Genomic DNA, 21,822 nt, shown 5'->3' with positions numbered 1-21,822 from the left:
TACAAAACCCTCAACCACCCGTCGTCCGCCTCCCTCCCCCATCCCCCCGGTGTCCCCAATTGAGCCAGCCACCACCCACATATCAAGATGCTCGTCCAATTGTCCAGAGCCACTGTACGTCTCTCTCTCCTCTCTCTCTTTCCGTTGTCGTGATGATGTTGTTGTGTTGTCGCTGTTGGCATCGGCCTCCGTTCGGACGCGCGGACCGTCGGTCGGAAATCAAGGAAAAAAACTGACGACTTTTGCCCAAACAGCGCGCCGCTTCGGCTGTCTCTCGGCTGGCGAGGCCCAGCGCCGTCCAGATGAGGGGATTCATCGCTCCCACCGTCTCCCGCAGAGGTTCGTCAATATTTCTCCAGTCTTCGATTTCAATTGCCCTCCCCCCAAGAGGAGGAGCGAGGTTGCGTTCGATGCGAAGCGTTGGCCATTTCGGGTTGCCGGTGCGGCTAAAGGGAGGCCAAGCTCCGAAGCTGGGGAGTGCGCCTTTCTGTCGGATAACGATATCGGTCACGCAAACCACTTGAACACACTCGCCGTCCATCACATTCGCATCGACCATCCTACACCGATTAATGCCCTTCCATGTCTCCGATCCGCCCGTCGCTCCTCTTTCTTCCCCCCTCCCATGCCGTCGCCGTCGTCATCGCCCCAAAAACTCTTGCTCCGAACCCATTTCACTAACCTGCAATCCCCGATACAGCCGACTTCGTCCAGGAGCTCTACCTCAAGGAGCTCAAGGCCTACAAGCCCACCCCCATTAAGGAGTCCGACTCCCAGGGCCAGGTCCAGACCTTCTCCATCCCCGCCACCCCCAAGTCTCCCGAGGAGGCCGACCTCGCCGCCAGCCTGAAGGAGTACGAGAGCATGGCTGTCGAGGTCGAGGGCCAGGACGCCACCGCTGCCGCCAACGGCGAGCCCGTCAAGCACGACTGGCTCATGATTGAGGAGGACGAGGAGGAGCCTCACCACTAGAGCGCTTCGGCGACGTGCAAAACCGTTATTGGAAAAGAAAACAAAAAAGTTTCAAAACGAACTACACCGTCCCGGATTCCCCCGCCGAAAAGATAAAAACGTCCATCAATCCTGAAGTGATGGGAGGGAAAAGTGCTTTTCCAACCTTGGCTTCTGGGTTTGTAACCTTGACCGCTTGCTCCGAACCGACCAAAAGGAGTGGGAAACGTGTTTTTGTGATTGAGAGGAAAGGAGAGAAGGGGGAAAGAGAGAGAGAGAGAGAGAGACCCTAGAAACGAGGGGAAAGGTGTGCTGGGAGGTGGTAATCCCGTGTATATTGTCCAACTAAACCTCGCTGGCTAGGAATGCTATTCGCATGCGCTTCAACTATCTCCGTCTCTCTTGTGTGTATGTGGCACAGGCCGGTCATATGTGTGATTTTACCTGGACATCCTCGACCAACAACCAACATACTCCGGCAGCTTCCATGCCAAATGGATCGATACGACCCTATTGCGTCTGTTTTCCAAAATGGAGGTTGTATACCGCAACGGCATACCTGACTCTGGGCCTTGAGCGAAGACATCGTGGGGAACCCGGAATCTCCCGGATAGAACCCACCACCACACAGAACCGTCAGACAAAGAGGCTCTGTTTCTCAGAACTCCTTTTGATACTCGGTAAATGATATCCCCCTCAATGCACACAAAACTGAACAGAGCTCCCCCCCATTGTGTCTGCCAAGTTTCCTTGGACAGAAAGGAAAAGAGTCATTGATGCTACTGCCTACGGGTCTTGTTTTCAATGCAATCCAGGTTGGGTTTGCGTAGTTTCCCAGGACAACAAATGATTTATGATCCACAACGATCATGCTGGGCGGCGGGCCTTTCCAAAGTCGACGAGCGGTGATGGGATAATGTACTACTCGTCACCTGCGCTACCTTGCCTTTCCTTGTCTTTCTTTTTTACCTCGTCGACATCTCATCGCCTTCCATTGGCTTCTCACCAAATCATTCCTTATCGCGGGGACAGTTTTGTCTGATTGCTTTCTGGTCCGCTGATCGGGTACTCGATAACGGTCTTCATACACCATGCCCTCAGTCCTCGGTGTCTCATGAGAGTTTCTTGTCTGGATAATCTTTAGGATCTGTTTCCTTGGTCGAGCATGTCGTGTGTGTGTGTGTGTCCCTGGCGGCTCTAGGTCCCGCCAAAAAATGAGCCTCTGAAATGTCCTACGCTTTGGTGGTGGTGATGGTGGATCTGCGTAGTCCCTCTTAATTCTAATTGTTATTCTAAATTTTGTTACATCTTCGTTCCTTGGAAGAGTATACTTCAAGAAGTATGAAAAGCGAATACTAATAAAGGCAGTAAGTGATGTTACGATGCCTCTACATTAACGACGAACCTCGTTTTCTTGATGAATCCAACTCCATAGAATTCCGGTCAAGTCACTACCAAACATCACCTTTGGAAAGATACGTCAAGAGAACCTAGTGTCCTTTTTGTTTTTTGTTTTTTGTTTTTGTTTTTAAATGTAGCTAAAGCTAATTAAGCAGTATTACAGACGGCTTTGTGTAGAGCTAATCGCTTTCCTCTCTCACTTCTTTCCGTTGACAGCCCCTCTTCCTTTCTTCATTGGTACTGTCCACCACCCTCTTCACCCGATATACTGCATGGCTCTTTGATGGCCGGAAGGGGGGATTTGCTTGTTGGATATCTAGGCATCCATCAGGAACCCTTCTCCCACAGACCATGGCCCACCAGATTGCCTCAAACGCTTAACGTCTGCCGCAAAATTGCAGTATATCGTATTCCCTTGGGTACCACTCCTTTCCATGAAAATATCCTCCCAAATGCAGCGATGCTTGTGTATCAGCCTCATGGCTGATGTGCGAATGCTTCCTATGGCAGCGACTCATAAAGATACAGAGCATCCATATCACCCAGATAAAGGCATAGAGATCATCAGCATCGGCGAGCCGTATGCAGAGCCTTATGATCAAGGCCTACTGTCGTTGTTGTAGTTATTGATTGTGTCGTGTGTAAAGCTCTTTGATTAGCTTGAAAAGCAGCATTCTGAGGGGCCGATCAGGAATCCGAATGTTCATCGCTTTAGCCCAAAAACGCCATGTACCGATTACACCCGCCGGGCCCAATGATCACATGCAAGGTTTGACCGCCCTTATGCACTGAAATCCATGAAATGTTCGTTTTTTGACTTCGTAATAATGATGACCGTGTTTTGCTTCTGCAAGAGAGAAAAGGCTGTGTGTGATGGAACTTTTCTTTGTCCTCAAATAGAACCCAAAAAACAAATGACCCAGAAGTACCTAGGAAAAAAAAACCAGAATGCACAAAGTCATTAAACGTCAAAGTGACCACCACCAATCATCTGCTCTTCGTTGGTGGTTGTGCGCACAATGCCGCTCATGCGATTGCCTCTCTGGTTCATATCCTCCAGGTCATCCCAGTCATCGTCCTGGTTGTGAGAATCACGCATCTCTTCGTCATCATAGCGACCCTTATCTCTCATGTGATCGTCGAGAGCGCTCTCGTCCACAAAGGTGAAGCCCTGGAAGTTGGCCTGCACAGAGGGTGAAAGGGGCGTCGATGTAGCGAATCCCTTGGACAAAGCAGCCGCCCGTTCATTAAGCGAGCCGTTGTTATCGAGCGCGTTGGTGAACTCGGGGTCAAAGTACGACACATCTGTGGCAGAGGTCAACTTGGGCTTGAAGGGAGGTGTGATGAGCTTCTTTGCCAGGATGTCCCAGTCAATGTCGGCAAAGAATGGGTGGCGCTTCAACTCCTCCGCGTCGTCCGTCGCACCAAGTCTGTGCTTGGGGTTTCTGTTGAGCAGGCCCTTCACGAAGTTGCGACCCTCCTGTGACAAGGTGTCCCGAGGAAATCTGACCTTGCCAAAGGCGATGTTCTTGTACATCTGTTGGGTATCCTCCGCATAGAAGGGGCTCCAACCGCAGCACATCTCGAAGACTAGAACTCCCAGAGACCAGAAATCCACCATCTTGGTGTATCCTGACTCGTCAAGGAGAACTTCGGGAGCGAGGTACTCGGTTGTGCCACAGAATGTGTTGGTGGTATCGTTCTTTGTCAAATTGGCCTTTGACAGGCCAAAGTCACAAAGGGCAATGTGACCATTTGCGTCGAGCAGAATGTTCTCTGGCTTCAAGTCACGATAAACAATGTCGTTGTTGTGGAGGTGCTGGATGGCCAAGATAAGCTCTGCGATATAGAACTTGGCTCTACGCTCATCGAACCGTCCTTCTTTCTGGAGATGCCAGAATAGCTCACCGCCAGACATGTAATCAGTAACCAAGTAGAGGTCTGATGGTGTCTGGAAGGAGAACTTGAGGCCCACGATGAAGGGCGAGTCGGACATGGCTGTCCGGACCAGGATATTGCGCTCACCAACGGTATGAGCGACTTCCTTCTTCTGAACGATGACCTTCTTGGACAAGACCTTCATGGCGTAGATACGTTCGGTATCCTTCTTCCGGACCTGGTAAACTTGTCCAAAGGTACCTTTGCCGATCAACTTAAGAATCTGGAAGTCTTCCGGACCAAAGTGCTTTCTCTCCGTTCGCTGGTAGACGGCTTCCACGTAAATCTCTCCTGTAGGAGCGTTCTCCGCCATCGTGTCGGCATGGCCCTTGAGCTGGAACCAGCCACGTACCGGGCTGCTGGAATCTCTGTTGGCCTGGAAATCGACTTGACCCAAAAAATCTTCTCCCTTGTCGGTGTGGTCATAGACGGAAATATCGACCAGCATGTTTGAATCAACAACATCACTGCCGAAAAAGTCAGCCAAGAACCCAAGGGCTTCAATCAGTGCGTCAACTTACAATTCCGCCTCGGCGTCCCACTTTGGACTGGTGAAGGATCGGCGGGAACGGTTGCGGAATGTGTTGTAATCGGAAATGCTGGTATTGCTGCTCTGGCGGCTGCGCATAGGAATAGACATGACCGGGCGGCCTGAGTCGCTGCCTTGTCTTTGAATCGGAATGCCTCCAAAGGAGGGCGCCGGAAGGTTCACGTCATCCTCCTCTTCGACGGAACGCGGGCCTCCTGAGATGAGCTCGCTTCTCTGGAAAACGGCTACGACATAGGGGTCCTTGGCACGCCGCAAGCCCTTGGCCTCAACAATCTTGATCGTGAGTTTGCCGCGAGCAGCGGGAACTTGAGCACCGGTGGTACCGCGCCGGATGGGTGTCTGAACGCCGCTAGGGGGGACAGTTTCGTTGCTGCTTCTCTTGGAGGTTGACCTCTCCTCAGCCTGGGAGGGCTGCGCCGCTGAAAGCGCCCTTGTAGGAGTTGGTGGACCGCTCTTGAATCCCGCAAACTGTGTTAGCTTCTTGAGCTGATCAACTGACGAAGAGCTGTGAAGGGAAGCGGCTTTTTGCGCTGAACCAACGTGGAAAGCAATGGGGGATGTTGGTGTGATGGGCTTGTGAAGACTGGGATTTGAGATGTGATGAGCATGCACAACTGAAGTTGTGACGATGCTTGAAGGTTGGGACATGAGGGTGAGACTATGGCATTTTTGCGGGTAATCTGTGACGCCTCTTTGGAGCTTCGGTCGCGCAGATGAGGATGCCGCGGACCGTGATTCTCCATATCGCAGTGACAGACTTCTTTTCAAAAGTCCCGCCGACGACCGTCTGGATATCGGCGGTGTCGGGTACTGATGTGTCTGAACCAGTGCCATGGATGAAGTGTGTGGTGATGATGGCCGCTCTTCGGGGTGGGGGAGTGATGGGGATGTTGGTTCAGGATCGCCACCGGGCACAGCATCCACTGAGCTGACCTGAGAAGCCTTCCCGTCCGTCTCGACTTGTTTCGTTGAGGGACCAGGAAGCGATTGTCCTCGATTGCGATCCGACGCGACAGGGGCAGATACAGAATTGTGAGAAGAATCTGTACGAACCTGGCCGAAGTAGCTCATAATGCCCGGCAGGCGTTTGTCATGGAGGTCGGGTTGAGGGGTCGCCACCCCGGAGCGGGGCGTATCAAAGCCGATCTGATCCGCGCCATCTTCGTCAGGTGCGGCCGCGGGAGTCCTGCTGGGGTGGTTAACAGTGAGATTCATCGTTAATTGTGGCGGATACTGCGCGGAGGAGGGGAAATCGTGGGTTGGACAACAGAAACAGAGGGATGACACGCTGAGCAACACAGCGAAAAGCGGAGGCAAAATTTAGAGTGAAGAGCTAGCTCATGACGGCTGCCAAGACCATGACCACACTTGGGTTCTTTGGGTGAGGACGAAGAATTGAAGCGAGGCGGAGTAGGGAGGAGTTCTGCCTTGTGTGCGTCCCTCCGTGTGTGCCTCTGACGGAAAAGAACGGGTAAATTTTTTTCTCTCTCTTCTTTTCGTCCTCTCTTGGGCTTGGGGGTGGAAGCAAGGATGCCGTCGCAATAGCTAGCCGGGTAGGTAGGTAGTGCAGTTCGGGGGGTGGGGGATGATGCAAAGGACCAAAAGGGAAGAACCGTCAAATAGAAAACATGAGTAAAAGTGGACTTTTTTGTTCCGAAGGCGCCCCGTCTTCATAGGTCCTCGAACACTAGTCAAGGCCTTGGATCGGAGGTTTTTAGTAAATGCAATGGCGGGGCAAGGACGCTGGGCGGGCGGAGGGGAAGGGAAAGAGGGGGAAAACCATTCAGACGACGCGAGGTGCAGGGAGAGCTTCAATGCTGACTTGACTAGAGCAAGAATGACTGGTTACTCCTCCTTTGGTTGTTGGACCATTGTTGGACGAGTCAGGCTTCTCAACTTTGATAAGCCTCTTGCAGCATTGGCTCTTGGACTGGCTCTGGCGTCCTGGCCATGGCGGCCCCCGCGTCTCTACACCTCTACTTGCCATCTTCTAGTCTTGTCGCCGCATTGGCGACCGAACGAAGGGTTCAGGTAAGGTAGGTACGTGGACATGGGTAGGGGAAGGGATGGGACGAGGGGTATGCGGTGATTTGCATGTGCAAGCGAGTGTTGGATGAGGGGTGTAACAGGACTTTGGATTGATGCGTCGTATATCACCCTCACCCACGACATGGTCCACGGAGTAAAGGTCAGCTTCAGGTATGCCTGCCACCGGCGCCTACACGCAGCGAACGTGTGCCGGTGGGGGGGGCAATCAAGCGAACAAGCTCTTAGACTACCGTAGGATAGGGTGAGAAATGGGAATGGGCTCAGTTGCTTGCAGCCTCGGACACTCGTCCGGGATCGTCTGGGGGTCCCTCAGCGGTAGGCTGAGAGGGCCGTTGTCTCTGGCACTAGCCAAATGAGGAACGTCTTGACCAAACCCATCGGGTGCAGGACTGAACAGGCGACAGGAAAGGCCCCTCGTTCGCCAGCCACCCCTCCATCGCCACGCTTTTGGGTAGTATGTGTCTATGTCCGACGATGACATGCCGCATGGAACGGGCAACCTTCAAGAAGAGAGGCTCCTTCCAGGGTCCAATGTGCGCCGCGGGGAAGATCGGGGGTAACTATGGGAACAACAAGGTAATGTGACGGGGTGGTGACAGGTAATGAAAAGCGTCGATGACATATGAGGAGATAGGGTCTCGAACGCCCACCAAGCCTATCTAGCGAGTGACAAAGACAGGTAACGGTACTTTCCATGGTTACGCAACTCCAGCTTTGAAGAAGCAACCAGGCGAGAGACAGGCAGGCCGGGGTGAAGTCCCAAGTGTAGAGGGAAATAAAGGAACAGATATCAAGCGAAGAGGAAAGGCGTCACAACGCAAGCCGAACAGAGTGAGCAAGCAAGCAAGCTAGCGCCACAGCTTTGACCGAACACGCGGTGAAGCAGTTCAACCAACTGGCCGGTGCAGGAGTCAAAGGTACCAGAAACGGGGTTTGCTGCATAGGCAGGTAGAGAGAGAGGTAATATGAAATATGGAATGGGTGCAAAAAGGGGTCCGAATAGGAGCAAAAGGTAGCAGGGCAGAGAGGCATAACGAAAAATTGCACATACCTAGAGGTCGAGCCTGACATCATCATGGCCTGTGTCGCGCGCTTCAACAGGTCGAAGCCGCCCGTGTTTGTGTTTGCATGTGCACCCTCGGAGCCGGACATGGTTGCTGGCTGGCGTGTTTGTGTGACGGACAGTGAAGGTGAAGGCCTAGTCGAGGCAGAGGCCTGAATTCTTGGTTGACGTCAAAACAGGCCCGTGATATCACCGCGATGCCGAGGGATTGGTGGGCGCGAGAGATGGGCGGCAGTTGGGGGTGAGGTCTCGCGCAGGCGTGTGCGTGCGAGTGTGCGAGTGTGTGTGAGTGTGTGTGTGTGTGTGAGTGAGTGAGTGAGAATACGGTGTGAGAGTTGTGAGTTTGGTTTGTGAGAGGGAACGGCGGCGAGTAAGATGCGGCTGCTGTTGCGGTTGCGGTTTCGGTTGCGGGTGATGTGATTTTTCGGAGGTGAAATTGGAGACTTGATTTTTTTTTTCTCGCTCTCTCTCGCTGGAGGGGGTTGAGAAGTTGAGAGAGTGTGAGAGTGGGATGGAGTGAGAGAGAGAGCCGGACCACGCTATGAGATCGGGTTCCCTTCAGGTTGTGTGCGTGGGAGTGGAGGCGGGAGGGTGGAGGCGGTAGGGAGGGGGCGGACAGGAGCCACGAGAGGGGAAGGCGTGACTGGGTCCAGTTGAGACTCGACGTTTGTCGCTTGCTGCCTTTTTTGCCGTCCTTCTTTTTTGTAGGTACCTTTCCAGGTTGGCATCCACTGTCGAGTACACAGCGCCGACTGGCCAGCTGTGGAGGCGAATAGGTACGCCGTGCAAGCTGAACTGAGATGCGCACTTCCCGTCAGTCACCAGTGGAGGGGTAAAAAAGGAAAGGTTCAATACCAGGCCGGATGGGACACAGGAGGTCAGAGCGGCTGCGAGCAGTGAGGTGTCTTGTCTCCCGTTGGGTACGGATCACTGGACGGTACTCTTGTAAGGTAAGGTTGGTGTAGGTAGGTAGGTACCTTGGGTGCCTTGGGTATCGTGAGGTATGAAAGTGGGTCGGCAGCGACAGCGTAAGGTTCGCAGCCCAGTCAATGTCGAATGGACTGAGGTTATCCAAGCTAAAGCCCGAATGGAAGCCAGGGAGTCCGTGATGATGGCGATGACAGCATCCAGTGAGAGCGAGAGGCTAGCCAGAGGGGCGGATCGTGAAGTGGCACCCGTACTGTGGTAGAATGTACTGTAGTCTCGACTCTCGAGGATACTACTACGTCCTCCGTCGAGGGTTCCGGTTCGTGAGGGGAGAAAACGACCCGATTCTGGGAACCTGGAAAAATTGGGTTCGAGCTTTCAAGGGTGGAGACGGACGAGTCGAAATGAGGTCAAGCGTGCAGAGTTGACCTTTGAGGTGAGGTGAGGTGAGGTGAGGTGAGGTGAGGTGAGGTGGGAAGTTGGCCAGTGAGGCAGCCCCGAGTATTTCGTGGGGTAAATAATCAAGCTGGCCTGAGTGAGAATCGTAGGTAGTCGTCGGACCGGTGAGATGAGGTGAGGTGAGGTAAAGAGGATGTGAGCATAAGCATGAGCGTGAGAGTCGGAACTCTGCGAGTGGCAGGTTGCAGGCGAGGGGAGGAGGTGAGGCGGAGTGAGGTAAGAGGCGTGGGAGGAAAGCGGCGAGCCGGATTCAAGAACCAAAGCCTGCCCTTTCTCTTTGAAAGTGGGGTCTTTGTGTGGAAGGAAGGTGCCTGTCACAGAGGCTGCGTCCTACCTTACACGGTACCCGATGATGGATGGCCACCAGGATAGTATTCCCAATGATGGGTTGTTGTATGGGAAAGTCCTGCCTGTCCTTTCTACCTTACGTGCCAGGTTTGAGGTACGAAGTAGATGCAAAATAGAAAGAGGTCAGGAATACGGTCGACGATGTCAGGGAGAAGAGTCACAATCTAAGGTGCCGGTGGAAGGCGCGATGCAGGTGCAAGGTAAAGGTATCCAAGGTGTTAAGGTAGCCCGCCGGCCAAAAGATAACCCCACATACAGTCTGTAGGGTATCTAATCAAATGGAAGTAGCATCGACATACTTTTACAATATCTTACACAGTCCGGACAGAGTAGATGTGAGAGAAAGTTGAAGAAGAGAATGAGCGAGGCAGCACCAAGACACCTAGACAATCTAGATACCGCCACCATGTGTGTGTGTGTGTGTGTGTGTTCACATACATTGGTAGGTATGAAGAGAAAGTTCAAAAGACTCCCTGGTCCAAAGTACGGGCACTCCGTCCAGAGCTCGGAATGCCGTTTTAGGGAGTTTGAGACTTTCCAAGGTGTTCTGGATTGCCTCCACAGCATTCCACAAATCAACGGCCAATCCGCCTATGCTTACCGCGCTTTGTGCGTCCAATTTGCGCCCCGGGAATAATCACGATGCGACTGGCTGGATGACTGCGTCTTGTTGTTTGGTATTTGCTCCGATGAGACTGCCCTGGTGCATGCTCACATACTATCAACGGAAGATATCTCGCGCTGCATCTCGTCGACATATACATGTTGCAACTTATAGCCCCCCCAAGCCGATGCAGGCGCAGGTGCAGGTGCAGAGCAGATGCAGCAGGTGCACCTCAATCCGCCTACCAACCCATGTACCTCTTGCCTCTTGCATCCGCTTCCACTTGCACCTGCACTCTTTCACGGATTCCCTTTTTGGATTCGCTTCTCCTTCAACTTACCTCACCTTAAGGTACTGTACGTACTCGACTGCAGTAGTCATCCCCGCCTGTCTCTCGGTGCCCTCCGCCAGAAGCAACCATGAGACAAGCTTTGATATCTTCCTCGGTGCCTCGAGATAGAAACTCGAGGTCTCTGATTCATTTCCATCGTCAAAAGCTGACTTGTTAAGTCATTCCAAAAAGAAACACCATGTCTTCCTAGTTATACTTGGGGTACCATCGCGCCACACTTCGGCTAGTCTTGCTTCATTGCAGGGGAGCATTGTTCCAGACGACCTTCTAGAACAGACCCAAGATCCAGAGAGGAATGGCCATCGCCTCTCGCGCCTTGAACCATCTGCCAACCGGAGCAGACTGACCAGGCGTGCCAGGCTATCTAGGTGCTAATATCAAACATCATCTCCGGGCTGAGCGACACAAGTCATTACAAGGAAAGCGCCGCATTACCGCGCTACGAATGAAAGACTTTGGTCATGGATCTCTTCCGCGGGCCCCAGGGCAGGGCTTGTTGGGGGGGGGGTGGTTCGCCGGCTTCCCTCCGAGACCGCCGACCCAAGGGATCCTCCTCGGGAAACCAAAACGTCGACCCGCCGGCGGGCCATCCCCCTCCATTCGACATGGGCAACCCGCGAGCGAACCGCCGGGGTGGGTGCCCTGGTGGGTGGGCTTGACGGACGATGCGATTGACAAGGTGGATGAGTCAATAAAGTCTCGACGAACCAACATCCACATCGCCTCTTCCAGCGAAGCATTGGCTGCAACATAACACAATGTCAAAGTAAAGATACCTGAACTCTCTCGTGGTCTCGACCTGTATCCTTGTATCTATCCACGCGATTAGAATGTATAGCTACCGACACGGACAAGTGACCCCCAAACGCCATATCAACAACCTAGCTATCTTATCACTTATCGATTCACCTTCCACGGCGATAGCTGCAGCTCAGTTGTGGTCCATTAATTACCTCGCTGAGCCAAGAAGGGGGCTCTGCTTCGGCCTGTCCTCAACCACTCAGGAGCTTCCAGCGCCTTTGGCGCCTCTCCGTCTGTAACAACTCGAATACATACACCAGCGGAAGAAGACATGACCCAAGCCTGTATTCTCTCGGGACATTCCCAGCTTCAGCCGTCAGAATATCCGCCACTGTTTTCAAGCTTCCGTGATGGTCAGCTCTTGACGCTGTACCACAGTACAGGACATAGAGCCCCCGGTCCTTTGCTCAAGTTCGCCTTCACAGCTCCGACATCTCTTGATAAAACTGAAATTTCTATCGCCCAATGTGGGGTGGTATCTGGCACAAAAGAGCGCTTCGTGGCAACGAGGCGGTCAGATAGCCTATTGATCGATGAGTTGCCAGTGGCTCCTGCGTAAGCGCTGACCGACATGCCAGTGTAGGCCGTTGCTTCTCTTAGGGTGCTGAGGAGCTCAGCTTCATCAACACTGAACCAAGACAGTTTCTCCGATGGAGAACGTCCATTGCGTGGCAGACAAGGGGCAAGACTTACAGTAATCCAATGAGGGGCCCCGTTGCAAGCTATGCCGACTTGCCTAAAGACAGGACATCATCAGCTGTTGCGGCATTCGAGGTAACCAAGCGCATACGATCGTCATAATGGCGAACACTTTCTACTTTGCTCTTCCCTCCTGACCTCTACACTAGGCTAGTCAGTCAATCATTCACCTGATGTATTCGTCTTACCACACCGACATGTCTTCAACTATCGGTCAATCCCAAACGAACTCTAGGCCTTGTCTTGGAAGGACCGGCTTCGTGGCGACGACTCGCAATTCCGCTTGGCCTGGCAGCCTGGTATGGCATAGCATGGCCCTCTATACCTGGCAACCCAATCCAAGATCAATGTATCGGTACCGGAGCACCACTCACTGCAACCATGTGCTTACGTCGCGGGATGTCCTCTGAATCCTGCTTTACATCCCAAGTGGCTATTATGCGGGATTCCTGCGCCACAACTCAGTTGGCAGCACCTCAATGTCATGTCGAGACTTTAACCCCAACATTCCCCCACGCTTGGTACAAGATGATGGAACGTCCAACGACAGCCGCCAATCTTCCCCGCCGTTCACCTCTGGTGGAGAAGCCGGCCCGCCGCTACATTACACAAACCGGTCGACTCCACTACGTCAATTGCCTCCTCTTCGTCCTCCTCGACGTGGGCGTGGGACCTCCAACTTTGCTCCCGTCTGATCCGACGTTGCCCAGCGTTCGAGACGTGGCGGGTTTGCGGCTTGTGGTCAACGAGTCATTAGGCTCGCTTCGCTTCATTGCCACGCCATGCAACCGCTACAAGGCCAACCTCATGTCTTGCATCGCTACTACAGTGTTCCCTAATCGCTATACGAGAAACGACGGCGACGCGAGCATGCTTCACCGAAAAAAACGTAGCGCATGTCTGAGCAAGTGATGGGAAGTTGACTAAGGCAACAGTTCCTCAGCACGGAATGTCCCGTTTGATAGCCATCTACAGAAAAAAGGTCGACATGTTCCCAACAAAGAATTGCTCAACCTATGCAGGAGTCGCAAGTACATGGACCGATGCCAGGCACGACCGACGAACATGTCTGATCTCCTCTTGGTGCTACTGTACACCCAAACTCTCCTTCAAGTCTCTTCTACCGCGCGACCGCGTGTCTTTCACCAACGTTTCGCAACCACACAACGTCCTGAGCGATACCTAGACTCGTCCGAAGAGACACTCGACCCGACCCGCCGGATCTGCACCTCGCCCATCCCGGTTTGTCAACCCAGCAAAGTAAAAGGTTTCGTCCAAGCTGTGGCCCGAGTTCCTCATTGACTGACATTCTCCCCTCATCTCGGAACCCACATGCCGATGAACCTACGTGCTTCTTTGTACGACCCTTCGTGCATTGAGAACACTTTTCGACTTGTGAGACTCGCCGTTCGGCATCAGCTTGCAATGGTACACGTCCTTGGCAGCTCAAGCAAGATCCCGTCGGCCTCGAACAGATCTCTGATGCTTTTTCGTTTTATAGGTCAGGTCTGACGGACCCTCGTGTGCCGTTGGCGGGGGGGAGCTTCATGCGTAAAGATGCAAGCTCGACGTCAATGCTCTCCGTGTTCTGCCGATGAGGGGTCGATGCCTTTTTTTTTCTCCCTCGGATTGCCATGTGCCAAAGCCGGACGATCTAGATCAATCTGGGAGTGTGAGAGAGAAAATGAGAAAACGAGAGCCAAGTACAAGGTTTGGATCGATACAGTTTCGATATGTCCCACCTTTCTACCAATGATGATGTGCTCTGGACGGTTAACGGCGGCGGCTCCAGGCTGGGACGAGCCGCAAGCCTTCCGCCTCTGTGCCGTCTTTCTTCTTGGCATCGATTCGACTGTGGTGGATTTCAGTAAGTAGACTAGACGCAATCATTATTTCCTCAAGTTGTTCAGCTATCACCACAGTAGATTCGGCAGTCACATCAAGTAATGTACAATCCAACTCAAGGTCACTCACATGAAAATGGGAGCTTAGAACCTAATAGTCTCGCATTCTCATTATTTGTCGTAATTGCCCGAGCATCTATCATCTATGATGTACCCTCTCCTCTCGCAAGAGAACTTCTAATCATGCCCAACCTTTTCCTATCCATATCTCTACAGCTTTAACGCTGACCAAGTAATCATCGGTAAAGAAGTAGAGAAGGGAACTCCATGAACGAAAGGACCTTTCTCTCATTCCGTACGAGATCTCCAGGATTCTATCGATACGGAATGCCGCTTCGTAGTCCGCTTCTAATGCCGTGACGCCCCTTGGCTATATCGTATGCTTCCGATAAGACAAGACATTGTTCCTCGTCCCTTTTTTTCTTCTCCTGTATCTAACGAAATTCAACGAGGGAGAAGGGGTATTTCTCTAAAAGAACGCTTGCTCCGATGCTTTGATCCAAGTTCGTAATTCGTAAGTGGAAACTCTTTTGTTCCCGTTGGGCAGTATACACCGATGCCCATATGTCCAATGCTCTGCTCTCTCTCTCTCTCTCTCTCTCTCTCTCTCTCTCTCTCTCTCTCTGCGGTGTGTATGTATGTCTTACACACATACTCACTCACTCCGACGACTCGTCCTCAACACAACCTTGGTACTAGGCCTCACCTGCCTCTCCTTCCAACTCGCGAGCGGAACCTTCACCCAGACCCCGTTGCTCGCCTTGATCCATGTGAGATTCCGCGTCGAGATAAGGATTCTCGGCTTCTTCTTGTTCCCGAGGCTGGCTGAGACGGAGAAGGAAGAGAAGGGGGATCCGCGGGCCGCGTGGAGTGCGACTTGCTGGTTGAGCCAGTGGTCGACGCGGGGGGTGGTGGTGTAGAGAGAGGTGTAGGGTGAGGTGTAGGTTGTGACTGGTGCCGTTGCCTCTGTGATTGCCTCTGTGGTTGTTGTTACCTCTGTGCCTGTTGTTGCTGGGCTTGCTGCTGCTGCTGCTGCGGCTGGATATACCAGAGTACTAGGCTCAGAGGACTGACGGGAGCTCGCAACGTCTTCCTGGCGGTGAAGTTTGCGCCGGCGACTGGTAGCGAAGACTGAAGACGAGGATGACGAGGCCTTGAGCTTGAGCTTGATAGCCTTGGGTTTAGGGCTCGGGCTCAAGCTCGGGGTGGTGCTTGTGCCTGTTGTGCCTGTGGTTGTGGGCGGGGTTAGGATGGGCTTGGAGGGCAAGAGTCTGATTTTTGTAATGGGCTTGAGGTTGGAGACGTTGATGTTGGGTGTGAGGATGTTGGCGCCGGCGCCGGCGTCGGTGGATGGGGTTTGAGGGTTGGTCATTGTGTGAAGTCTTTTGGTTGAGATGTTTGATGTAGTGTAAGTGCTCCCCCTCGACCTTGTTCAACCTCTTCGATTATGGTGATGTTTGGTTTTGTTGGACTTTGAGACGGAGGCGAAAGTTTGTGTTTATTATGCCTGTCGTGAGGTTCCAAGCGAGAGCAGAGTCAGTTGAGACTGAGGAAGATGTTTCCCTTGAGTCTTGATCGATTTGAGTTGGAAACGATGTTGCTATCGAAGTCTTGTTTGTTGTCAAGTCTTCGTTGTCGCATATGCTTGCGTTTCTTCTTCAGATCCGCGGAAGTGTAGGAAGGATGTATGAAGAACTAGAGAAAGATGCTACAATGGTAGGGGCCGAGTACGTCTTTATATATCATTCAAAAGACGAAGAGGGCGGTTACTCGAATACGGGGATGGCCGAAGAGGTGAGTGATTGAACAATCGGAGATGGCTATTTGCGCGATTAGGGTAATTACACGACTAAAATGGGAATTTTTAGATGAAGAAGTCGAGGGGGATTTTATTCACTGCCTTTCCCGGTCTGACCTTGCTGGGCTGGGCTGAGCCATCTCCGTTACAATATCGAGGGCGAAGCAAGGCAAGGAAATAAGGTCGGGTGGGTGGGTGGTTGGTGGTGAGAGGTGAATGACCGACCTGTCTGGTCCGCGTGACTGCCTCACCCTACCAACCTATCTCCGTATACACCTGAAGACTTAAGAGGCCCCACAAGGCTCTAGCAGTCACTCGGCCTCTTTCTCTGATTCAGACGGTTACCTTGCCTTGTCTTTTTTCTACCTTTTCCCAAGGTTCGGGGTTTCCATGTTTTTTGACAATGGAGAAAGACCAAGTTGAATGAAACAGCTCCTTTCAAGCAAAAACAATGTGTTGGAACTCCACTCTATTTCGGGCATCAAACAAGATAGACAAAGAGTCGATGTAGACGACATACTCTCATACACAAAATGAAGAGGTTACAATCCTTCAAGATCCTCTTTTGTTCTTTCGTCCTTGACCACCTCAGTTGCAGATTTAAGCATGAATCAACGGATATCTTCAGCCCCTCCCCTTCACTCCCCTTAACTCCCCTTAAACCAACCAACTAACCAGCCTGATAAGTCAGACCAAATGACGACCTATGCACAACTTGACTCTTTTAACTTCTAGCCTTGTACTCGGCGATGATCTTGTCGATCCGTCGCTCAGCCTCCGGCGTCGTCTTGGGGTTATTTCGGGGATCAGAGCCGCTTCTTGGAAGTAGCGGATCCGGGAAATGTTCTGTCAGATTGGAACAAATTTCGTAAGCTTAGCCCTCTCATATCTTCCTCATGAGTTATTCCAACGAATGTGTTTGAGTTGACTGCCATGCCATCACAGCCATTCACCAGCGGGAAAAGGGTGGAAAGAAAAACAAAGAGGTTCGCTTACTTGGGTCAAATCTTTGGTCGAGAAGTTTCGCCTTGAAGGACTCGTACTCTTCTCTGAACTTCTTATTGTTCCAGCTGGGCGCGGCCGCTACCGCCGCCGAAGAAGCCTTGGGGTCGTCTCGGATGCTTCCCCCGGCCTCGGAACTGGGGGTCTGGAGCTTCGCGCCGCCTGCTGCCATTGTGTTTGCTGTTGAATTATTTTCTTGGCCGTTGTATAAATGCGGGTTCCTGAAAAGTGATGAGCTCTGTATTCTATGTACATCTTGGGGTTGGGTTGTTTGTGTCACGGTACTTTGTGAACTCCCCTTAAATCCCGACTGCGAAGTAGAAGATGTGCCAAGTGCTGGCGAAGGGGGTTCAGGAGACTCTTGAATAAAGGCCTCGAGGGAATATTGAAATGTGGTGACACCTGTTGAGATTTTTGTTTTGCTGATTATCGTTGAAGAAGCCAAAGTTGAGGTTATCCCCGTCGCAGCTCTGTCTGAGCACCGCAGTGAGTGATGGAGTGGTATGGTATGTCAGGTATGAGGCGAGATGGACATCGCTCGCCTGTCTGTCACCCGGGCCCAGCCAACCCCACCATTCCAAGGGTGTTTCCAAGATCCGATGCGCCTGCTGACCCCTGGGTGCCCCTCCACACAAGTCCGGAGAGGATACTTATTCAGTACATGTTTCCCCTCCCGTATAGAGGCGAATGTCAAAGTAAATGACATGTCCATGGCTCAGCTGAGGGGAGCTTTTGAGAAAAGAAAAAAAAAAATAGCCGTAGCCGCCTCGGACGCCTCTGACCAAGGCACAACCGACAAGGGGTCTGTTAACCTCACTCATCTCATCCCACCTTTTTCTTCCCTTTCTACCTTTAACCTCATTGTGAGCATCGACTTCACCACCCTTTGGACAACCTGCCATTTTTGGTTCTTGTGTGTTCACATTTATCCTATCCACCCATCCAATGCTCCCACATTAGCCCAAGATCACCGCTCGCCTCGTCACGGTCACAGCACACCTCTCTCCTCCCTTTCAGGTCTCAGCTTCCTCAACCGATCGATCGCCCACCACCTTTTTGCAGGCAGGCTTCAACACCGTAGTGAAGCTTCACCCACCCCCACCATCACGGTCACGTTATCACAGAGTTGGGTCGCTTCACAGGAACCACCACCCGCCAAAAAGCTGAAAAGATGGTCAAGAATGGCGGCGCTGCTCTCGTCCCTGACGCCTGGGAGGATGATGACTGGGAGTCTGCAGCCGACAAGATTGACGCCCAACCCACAGAGGTGCAGCCTGAACTGCAGGTACCGATGACCAAGGCAGAGCGGCTCGCCCAGCACGCCGAGCAGAATCGAAAGCTCTGGGAATCAGCGTATGTCTTCCACCCGGAAGTTTTTTCGTGCCGAGTCTTTATGGCCCTTTTTATTACCTATCCCATGTCCTCCCAATGGCGATGGTCATCAAAAACGGGCAAAGAAGCTAACATGAACGTCGACCTTCTCTAGTGACTCCCCCACGCCCACACCAATGACCTTCCTCGAAGCCCAACCCTCAGTCCCCCTCGCCACGGGCTTCAAACCCCAGGTCAAAGTCCTGAGCCGAAAACCCGCGCCCCGAACAATCGCCCGGCGCGACCCCGTCACTGGCCTCCTCTCCCACCTCTCCCTCGCCGACGACGACGCCGACGACCAGCACGCTGAGAAGAAGCCGCAGCTCACGCCCGAGGAGATCCGCGCCAAGCAGCAGCGCGAGCTCGAGGAGAAGCAGCGGCGGTACGAGGAGGCGCGCGCAAAGATCTTTGGCGAGTCGAACCCTTCCTCTGGCGCCTCGAGCCCGAGTGGGACCGTCACACCACCTAGAGGGGGAGGGGAGGTGCCGAGAACGAAAGAGGTGGAGGGCGCGGCCGGGGAAGGGGACGCGGTCGTGGCGGCGGCGGCGGCGGTGGATATCGAGGGAATTCGAACCGACAAGATGACCTACGACGACCTGGCAGCAGCAGATCCGACGCCGTTCGCGCCGAGAGCGGTCGCGAGCTCTACGACCCCGGTTACGCACCACGAGGCGGCTTCGGAATGCAGAAGCGCGGAGGCGGCGACGGCCCAAACACGTACAACACGTACAACCCGCATTCTGGGCGTTCGACTCCAAGAGACATCGAGGACCAGCCCAAGCAGGCCATTCGAGCTCCACGCGGACCGGATGGGACTGGACGAGGTGGATTCGGCTTCGCCAAGCGAGGCACAAAGGAAGGATGAAATTATTACTATGCTAATTTTGCCTCTTCCCTGTCAAATGAGGGAAAGAAGAAACAAGCAAAAAAAGACTACCAGCCTCCGCCAATCTTGCCCGCCAGCTGAACGACGCGCTCCGTGTCGCTAGCCTTGTCCTTGCCCACGTCGCTGACCACCTCGCGATACGTGGTGAGGGCCAATCTACCCAAGTCTATGCCAGTGCAATCCGCCCAATGCGCCAGGGTATCTCGAATGTAAGAAGGCGAAATTCCGTCAACAACGTCGTCTGCTACTTGCAGACCGTCACCATTTTGAGCAATACCATTGCTCTCCTCGCCGTCAGAGTCCTCTGCTGAAAAGTAGGCCTCGTCGACCTCGGCCAGGAAATGCTTCTGCTCGAGCGGGCCCGGCTTGCTCTCGTAGCCCTTCCGCTCCACAACGATCGGGTCGTCGACCTTGATCTGCCCGCCGCCGTTGGTGCAGCCGCCGGGGCAGGCCATGACCTCGACATAGGCGTACTCGAGCCCGGCGGACTTTCCCGTAGGTCTCCTGGCGGCGCCGAACGCCTTGCCGCCAGGCATACGAGACGGCCGCGCCGGCTTCAGCTTGCGGACCAGGTTCTGGATGTTGCGGAAGCCGTAGTACCGCGCAGCCTTGAAGATGGGGTCGCCCGTGGCGGAAGCGACGACGAACTCGACGACGTCGGCGTTGCGGCCGCGGATGACTTGGATCTGGGAGTTGGGGTGTTTGGAGGCCACGGTCTGAAGGGTAAAGTAGAGGTTGCCGCCGGAGGAGCCAGCGGCCACGGACGAGCGGTGGGCTCCGTGGGCCGGGAAGAGGAACTTTTCCAGCCTCGCGTCCGGGAACGGCGTACGTTGGACACAGGCGGCGGATGGCTTACCCCGCGGTAGATTAAAGAAATTGAAACCCCTTGACTCGGCCAGCATGAGGACCTCCTTGCTCGTGATAACGCAGTCCACGTCGCGGACCCCTCTGCCCGGCTTCCCGTCCCCGTCGGGGCTCCACACCGAATCCGTGAGCTCCTCGCGACTGGCCTCGAGCTTCTTGTCGAAGCACGGCATGACGGCCAGGTGCCAGATCCTGCTGGGCGGGATCCCGAGCTTCTTGCTCAGCGTCGTCTTGAGCAGGGTGCCCATGAGCGCCTGGGGCGATTTCACGCGCGACAGGTGCGGGAGGACGTAGGGGTGCGTCTTTTCGGCGTAGCACACCCACCCGGGGCACGAGGATGTAAGAATCGGCTTTGTCGCGGGAGTCGATGGTGATGGCGAAGCGCCTGCTGCTGCTGCTGCCGCTGCCACTGCCGCTGCGCTACCGCCCAGAACCTCATCCGCCCCGAGAACAAGACACGCTTCGCGCGCAACGTTGGTATCCAACACCCACGTGAACCCATTCCCGTGTTTCCCGCCGCTCGCGAGCCCCGCATCGCCACTGAAGAGCGCGTCCAGCATATACCCAGCCTGCCGCTCCGTCGTGCCGTCGCCCGCCGCGGCAGCCAGACTCGCCCTCGTCTGTGGCGAGACGCTCGCCACGAAGAGCATCCTGCTTGCGTCCTCCAAGCCTTGGACGTGGAACTCGCCCGTGGTCGGGTCCGGGCCGACGATGCGTAGGGCGGGGCCGAAGTCGAGGGTGTTGAGGACTTCGGTGTGGGATTGCATGCTCACGAGGACGGCTTCGGCGGAGGTGACGCAGCCTGAGCAGGCGAGGCAGTCTGTGAGGGAGATTTCGGCGGGAGGTGCATTGCTTGCTGCTGCTGCGGCGGTGTTGGAGCCTGGTTGGCCGTCGAGGATGACTTCGTGTTCGAGGGAGGCGTCGACGGGGGGTGGCGGGGGACGGAGGAGGGTTTCGATTGGTTTTATGCAGGCGACGCCTGGACTTATGAAATCGTTGAGGTCGTCTGCGGAGAGGATTGCGCTCATCTTGATGGATTTCCGTTCAGAGTGTCGTAAGGCGTAGAGGAGTGGGAGAGAGAGAGAGAGGGTGGGAGAGTGGGAGGGAAAAGGAGGAGGGAGGTGGGATATCGAAGATGGCGGGGCAAATGCGTGGATGCGATGCGATATGCAAAATGTCGACGATAAGACGTTTGTGAGTCGCAACGCAGCGGAGTGTGAGAGAGAGATGCGAAGGACACAAGCCGTACGTTCAGAAATGAATATGGAAACGACGCAATATGCAGAAGATAAGAACTCTGTGTTGCTTCTAGACGAGTTGTGGTTTCCCTCCTTGTATCCCGCGAAGCCGGAGATGCGCAAATCGAAGTGGGAGGTAGGAATTAATCGTTGATTGCAAATCCAGCCCCCACCACTGGGTTTTTTTCGCCTTTTCGCAGAGTCAACAATCAAAGTGCCCCCCCGTCGCTGACAGTGCAGGCGCGTCTGGGCCTTGCGAAATCGGCATCCACTCAGTGGCGGGATGGGAAAAGTGGATGGAACCTAGAAGCCCCTCGCGGCATTGGCCCCTGAGAACCTAACCTAGTGAACCTAAGCCGACAGGATTACAGGGGGCATTGCAGCTGGCCGACGCAGGCCGTCGAGTGAGGGTAGGAATCGGAAGCCATGGCGGGCAAGGGACGCGGTGCCGGGGGCCCGTCCAATGACGTCGGCTCGTCGTGGCTCGTCGTAGCTCTCTCTTCCCTGAGCTCAACCTTGCAGTCATCCCACGCGCGAGGCAAAGCTCCACGAAGCTTCATTAATACAGTATCGCAAGCTCTCAAAGCAGTAATCCATAACCTCAACAGCCGTCAATT

General features: G+C 53.9%; 5 protein-coding genes across 5 annotated transcripts; 2 read left to right on the top strand and 3 right to left on the bottom strand.

Annotated features, from left to right (window-relative positions):
- Positions 1-87: 87 nt before the first annotated feature.
- Positions 88-972, top strand: ATP14 (ATP synthase F0 subcomplex subunit H atp14; the record flags this gene model as incomplete). The annotated part of the gene is made up of 3 exons (XM_053187508.1): positions 88-114; positions 255-339; positions 701-972. The coding sequence occupies 3 exons, from the start codon at positions 88-90 to the stop codon at positions 970-972; spliced, it is 384 nt and encodes a 127-aa protein (XP_053055012.1).
- A 2,341-nt stretch (positions 973-3,313) lies between these two features.
- SCH9 (Serine/threonine-protein kinase) lies at positions 3,314-5,488 on the bottom strand (the record flags this gene model as incomplete). The annotated part of the gene is made up of 2 exons (XM_053187509.2): positions 3,314-4,757; positions 4,812-5,488. 2 exons carry the CDS (start codon positions 5,486-5,488, stop codon positions 3,314-3,316), a joined length of 2,121 nt encoding a protein of 706 aa, XP_053055013.2.
- Positions 5,489-16,568: 11,080 nt separating this feature from the next.
- Positions 16,569-17,018, bottom strand: N0V96_002447 (uncharacterized protein; the record flags this gene model as incomplete). The annotated part of the gene is made up of 2 exons (XM_053187512.1): positions 16,569-16,690; positions 16,841-17,018. The coding sequence occupies 2 exons, from the start codon at positions 17,016-17,018 to the stop codon at positions 16,569-16,571; spliced, it is 300 nt and encodes a 99-aa protein (XP_053055016.1).
- A 999-nt stretch (positions 17,019-18,017) lies between these two features.
- On the top strand, positions 18,018-19,082 carry N0V96_002446 (uncharacterized protein; the record flags this gene model as incomplete). The annotated part of the gene is made up of 3 exons (XM_065756528.1): positions 18,018-18,199; positions 18,333-18,599; positions 18,827-19,082. 3 exons carry the CDS (start codon positions 18,018-18,020, stop codon positions 19,080-19,082), a joined length of 705 nt encoding a protein of 234 aa, XP_065614897.1.
- Positions 19,083-19,150: 68 nt separating this feature from the next.
- Positions 19,151-20,995, bottom strand: NAR1 (Cytosolic Fe-S cluster assembly factor nar1; the record flags this gene model as incomplete). The annotated part of the gene is made up of 1 exon (XM_053187514.2): positions 19,151-20,995. One exon carries the CDS (start codon positions 20,993-20,995, stop codon positions 19,151-19,153), a length of 1,845 nt encoding a protein of 614 aa, XP_053055018.2.
- Between the last annotated feature and the right edge of the window lie 827 nt (positions 20,996-21,822).

This window comes from Colletotrichum fioriniae (assembly GCF_027942845.1).
Source record: "Colletotrichum fioriniae strain IMI 355084 chromosome Unknown scaffold_2, whole genome shotgun sequence".
Taxonomy (NCBI): Eukaryota; Fungi; Ascomycota; class Sordariomycetes; order Glomerellales; family Glomerellaceae; genus Colletotrichum; species Colletotrichum fioriniae.
This window is presented reverse-complemented; position numbering and strand designations above follow the sequence as displayed.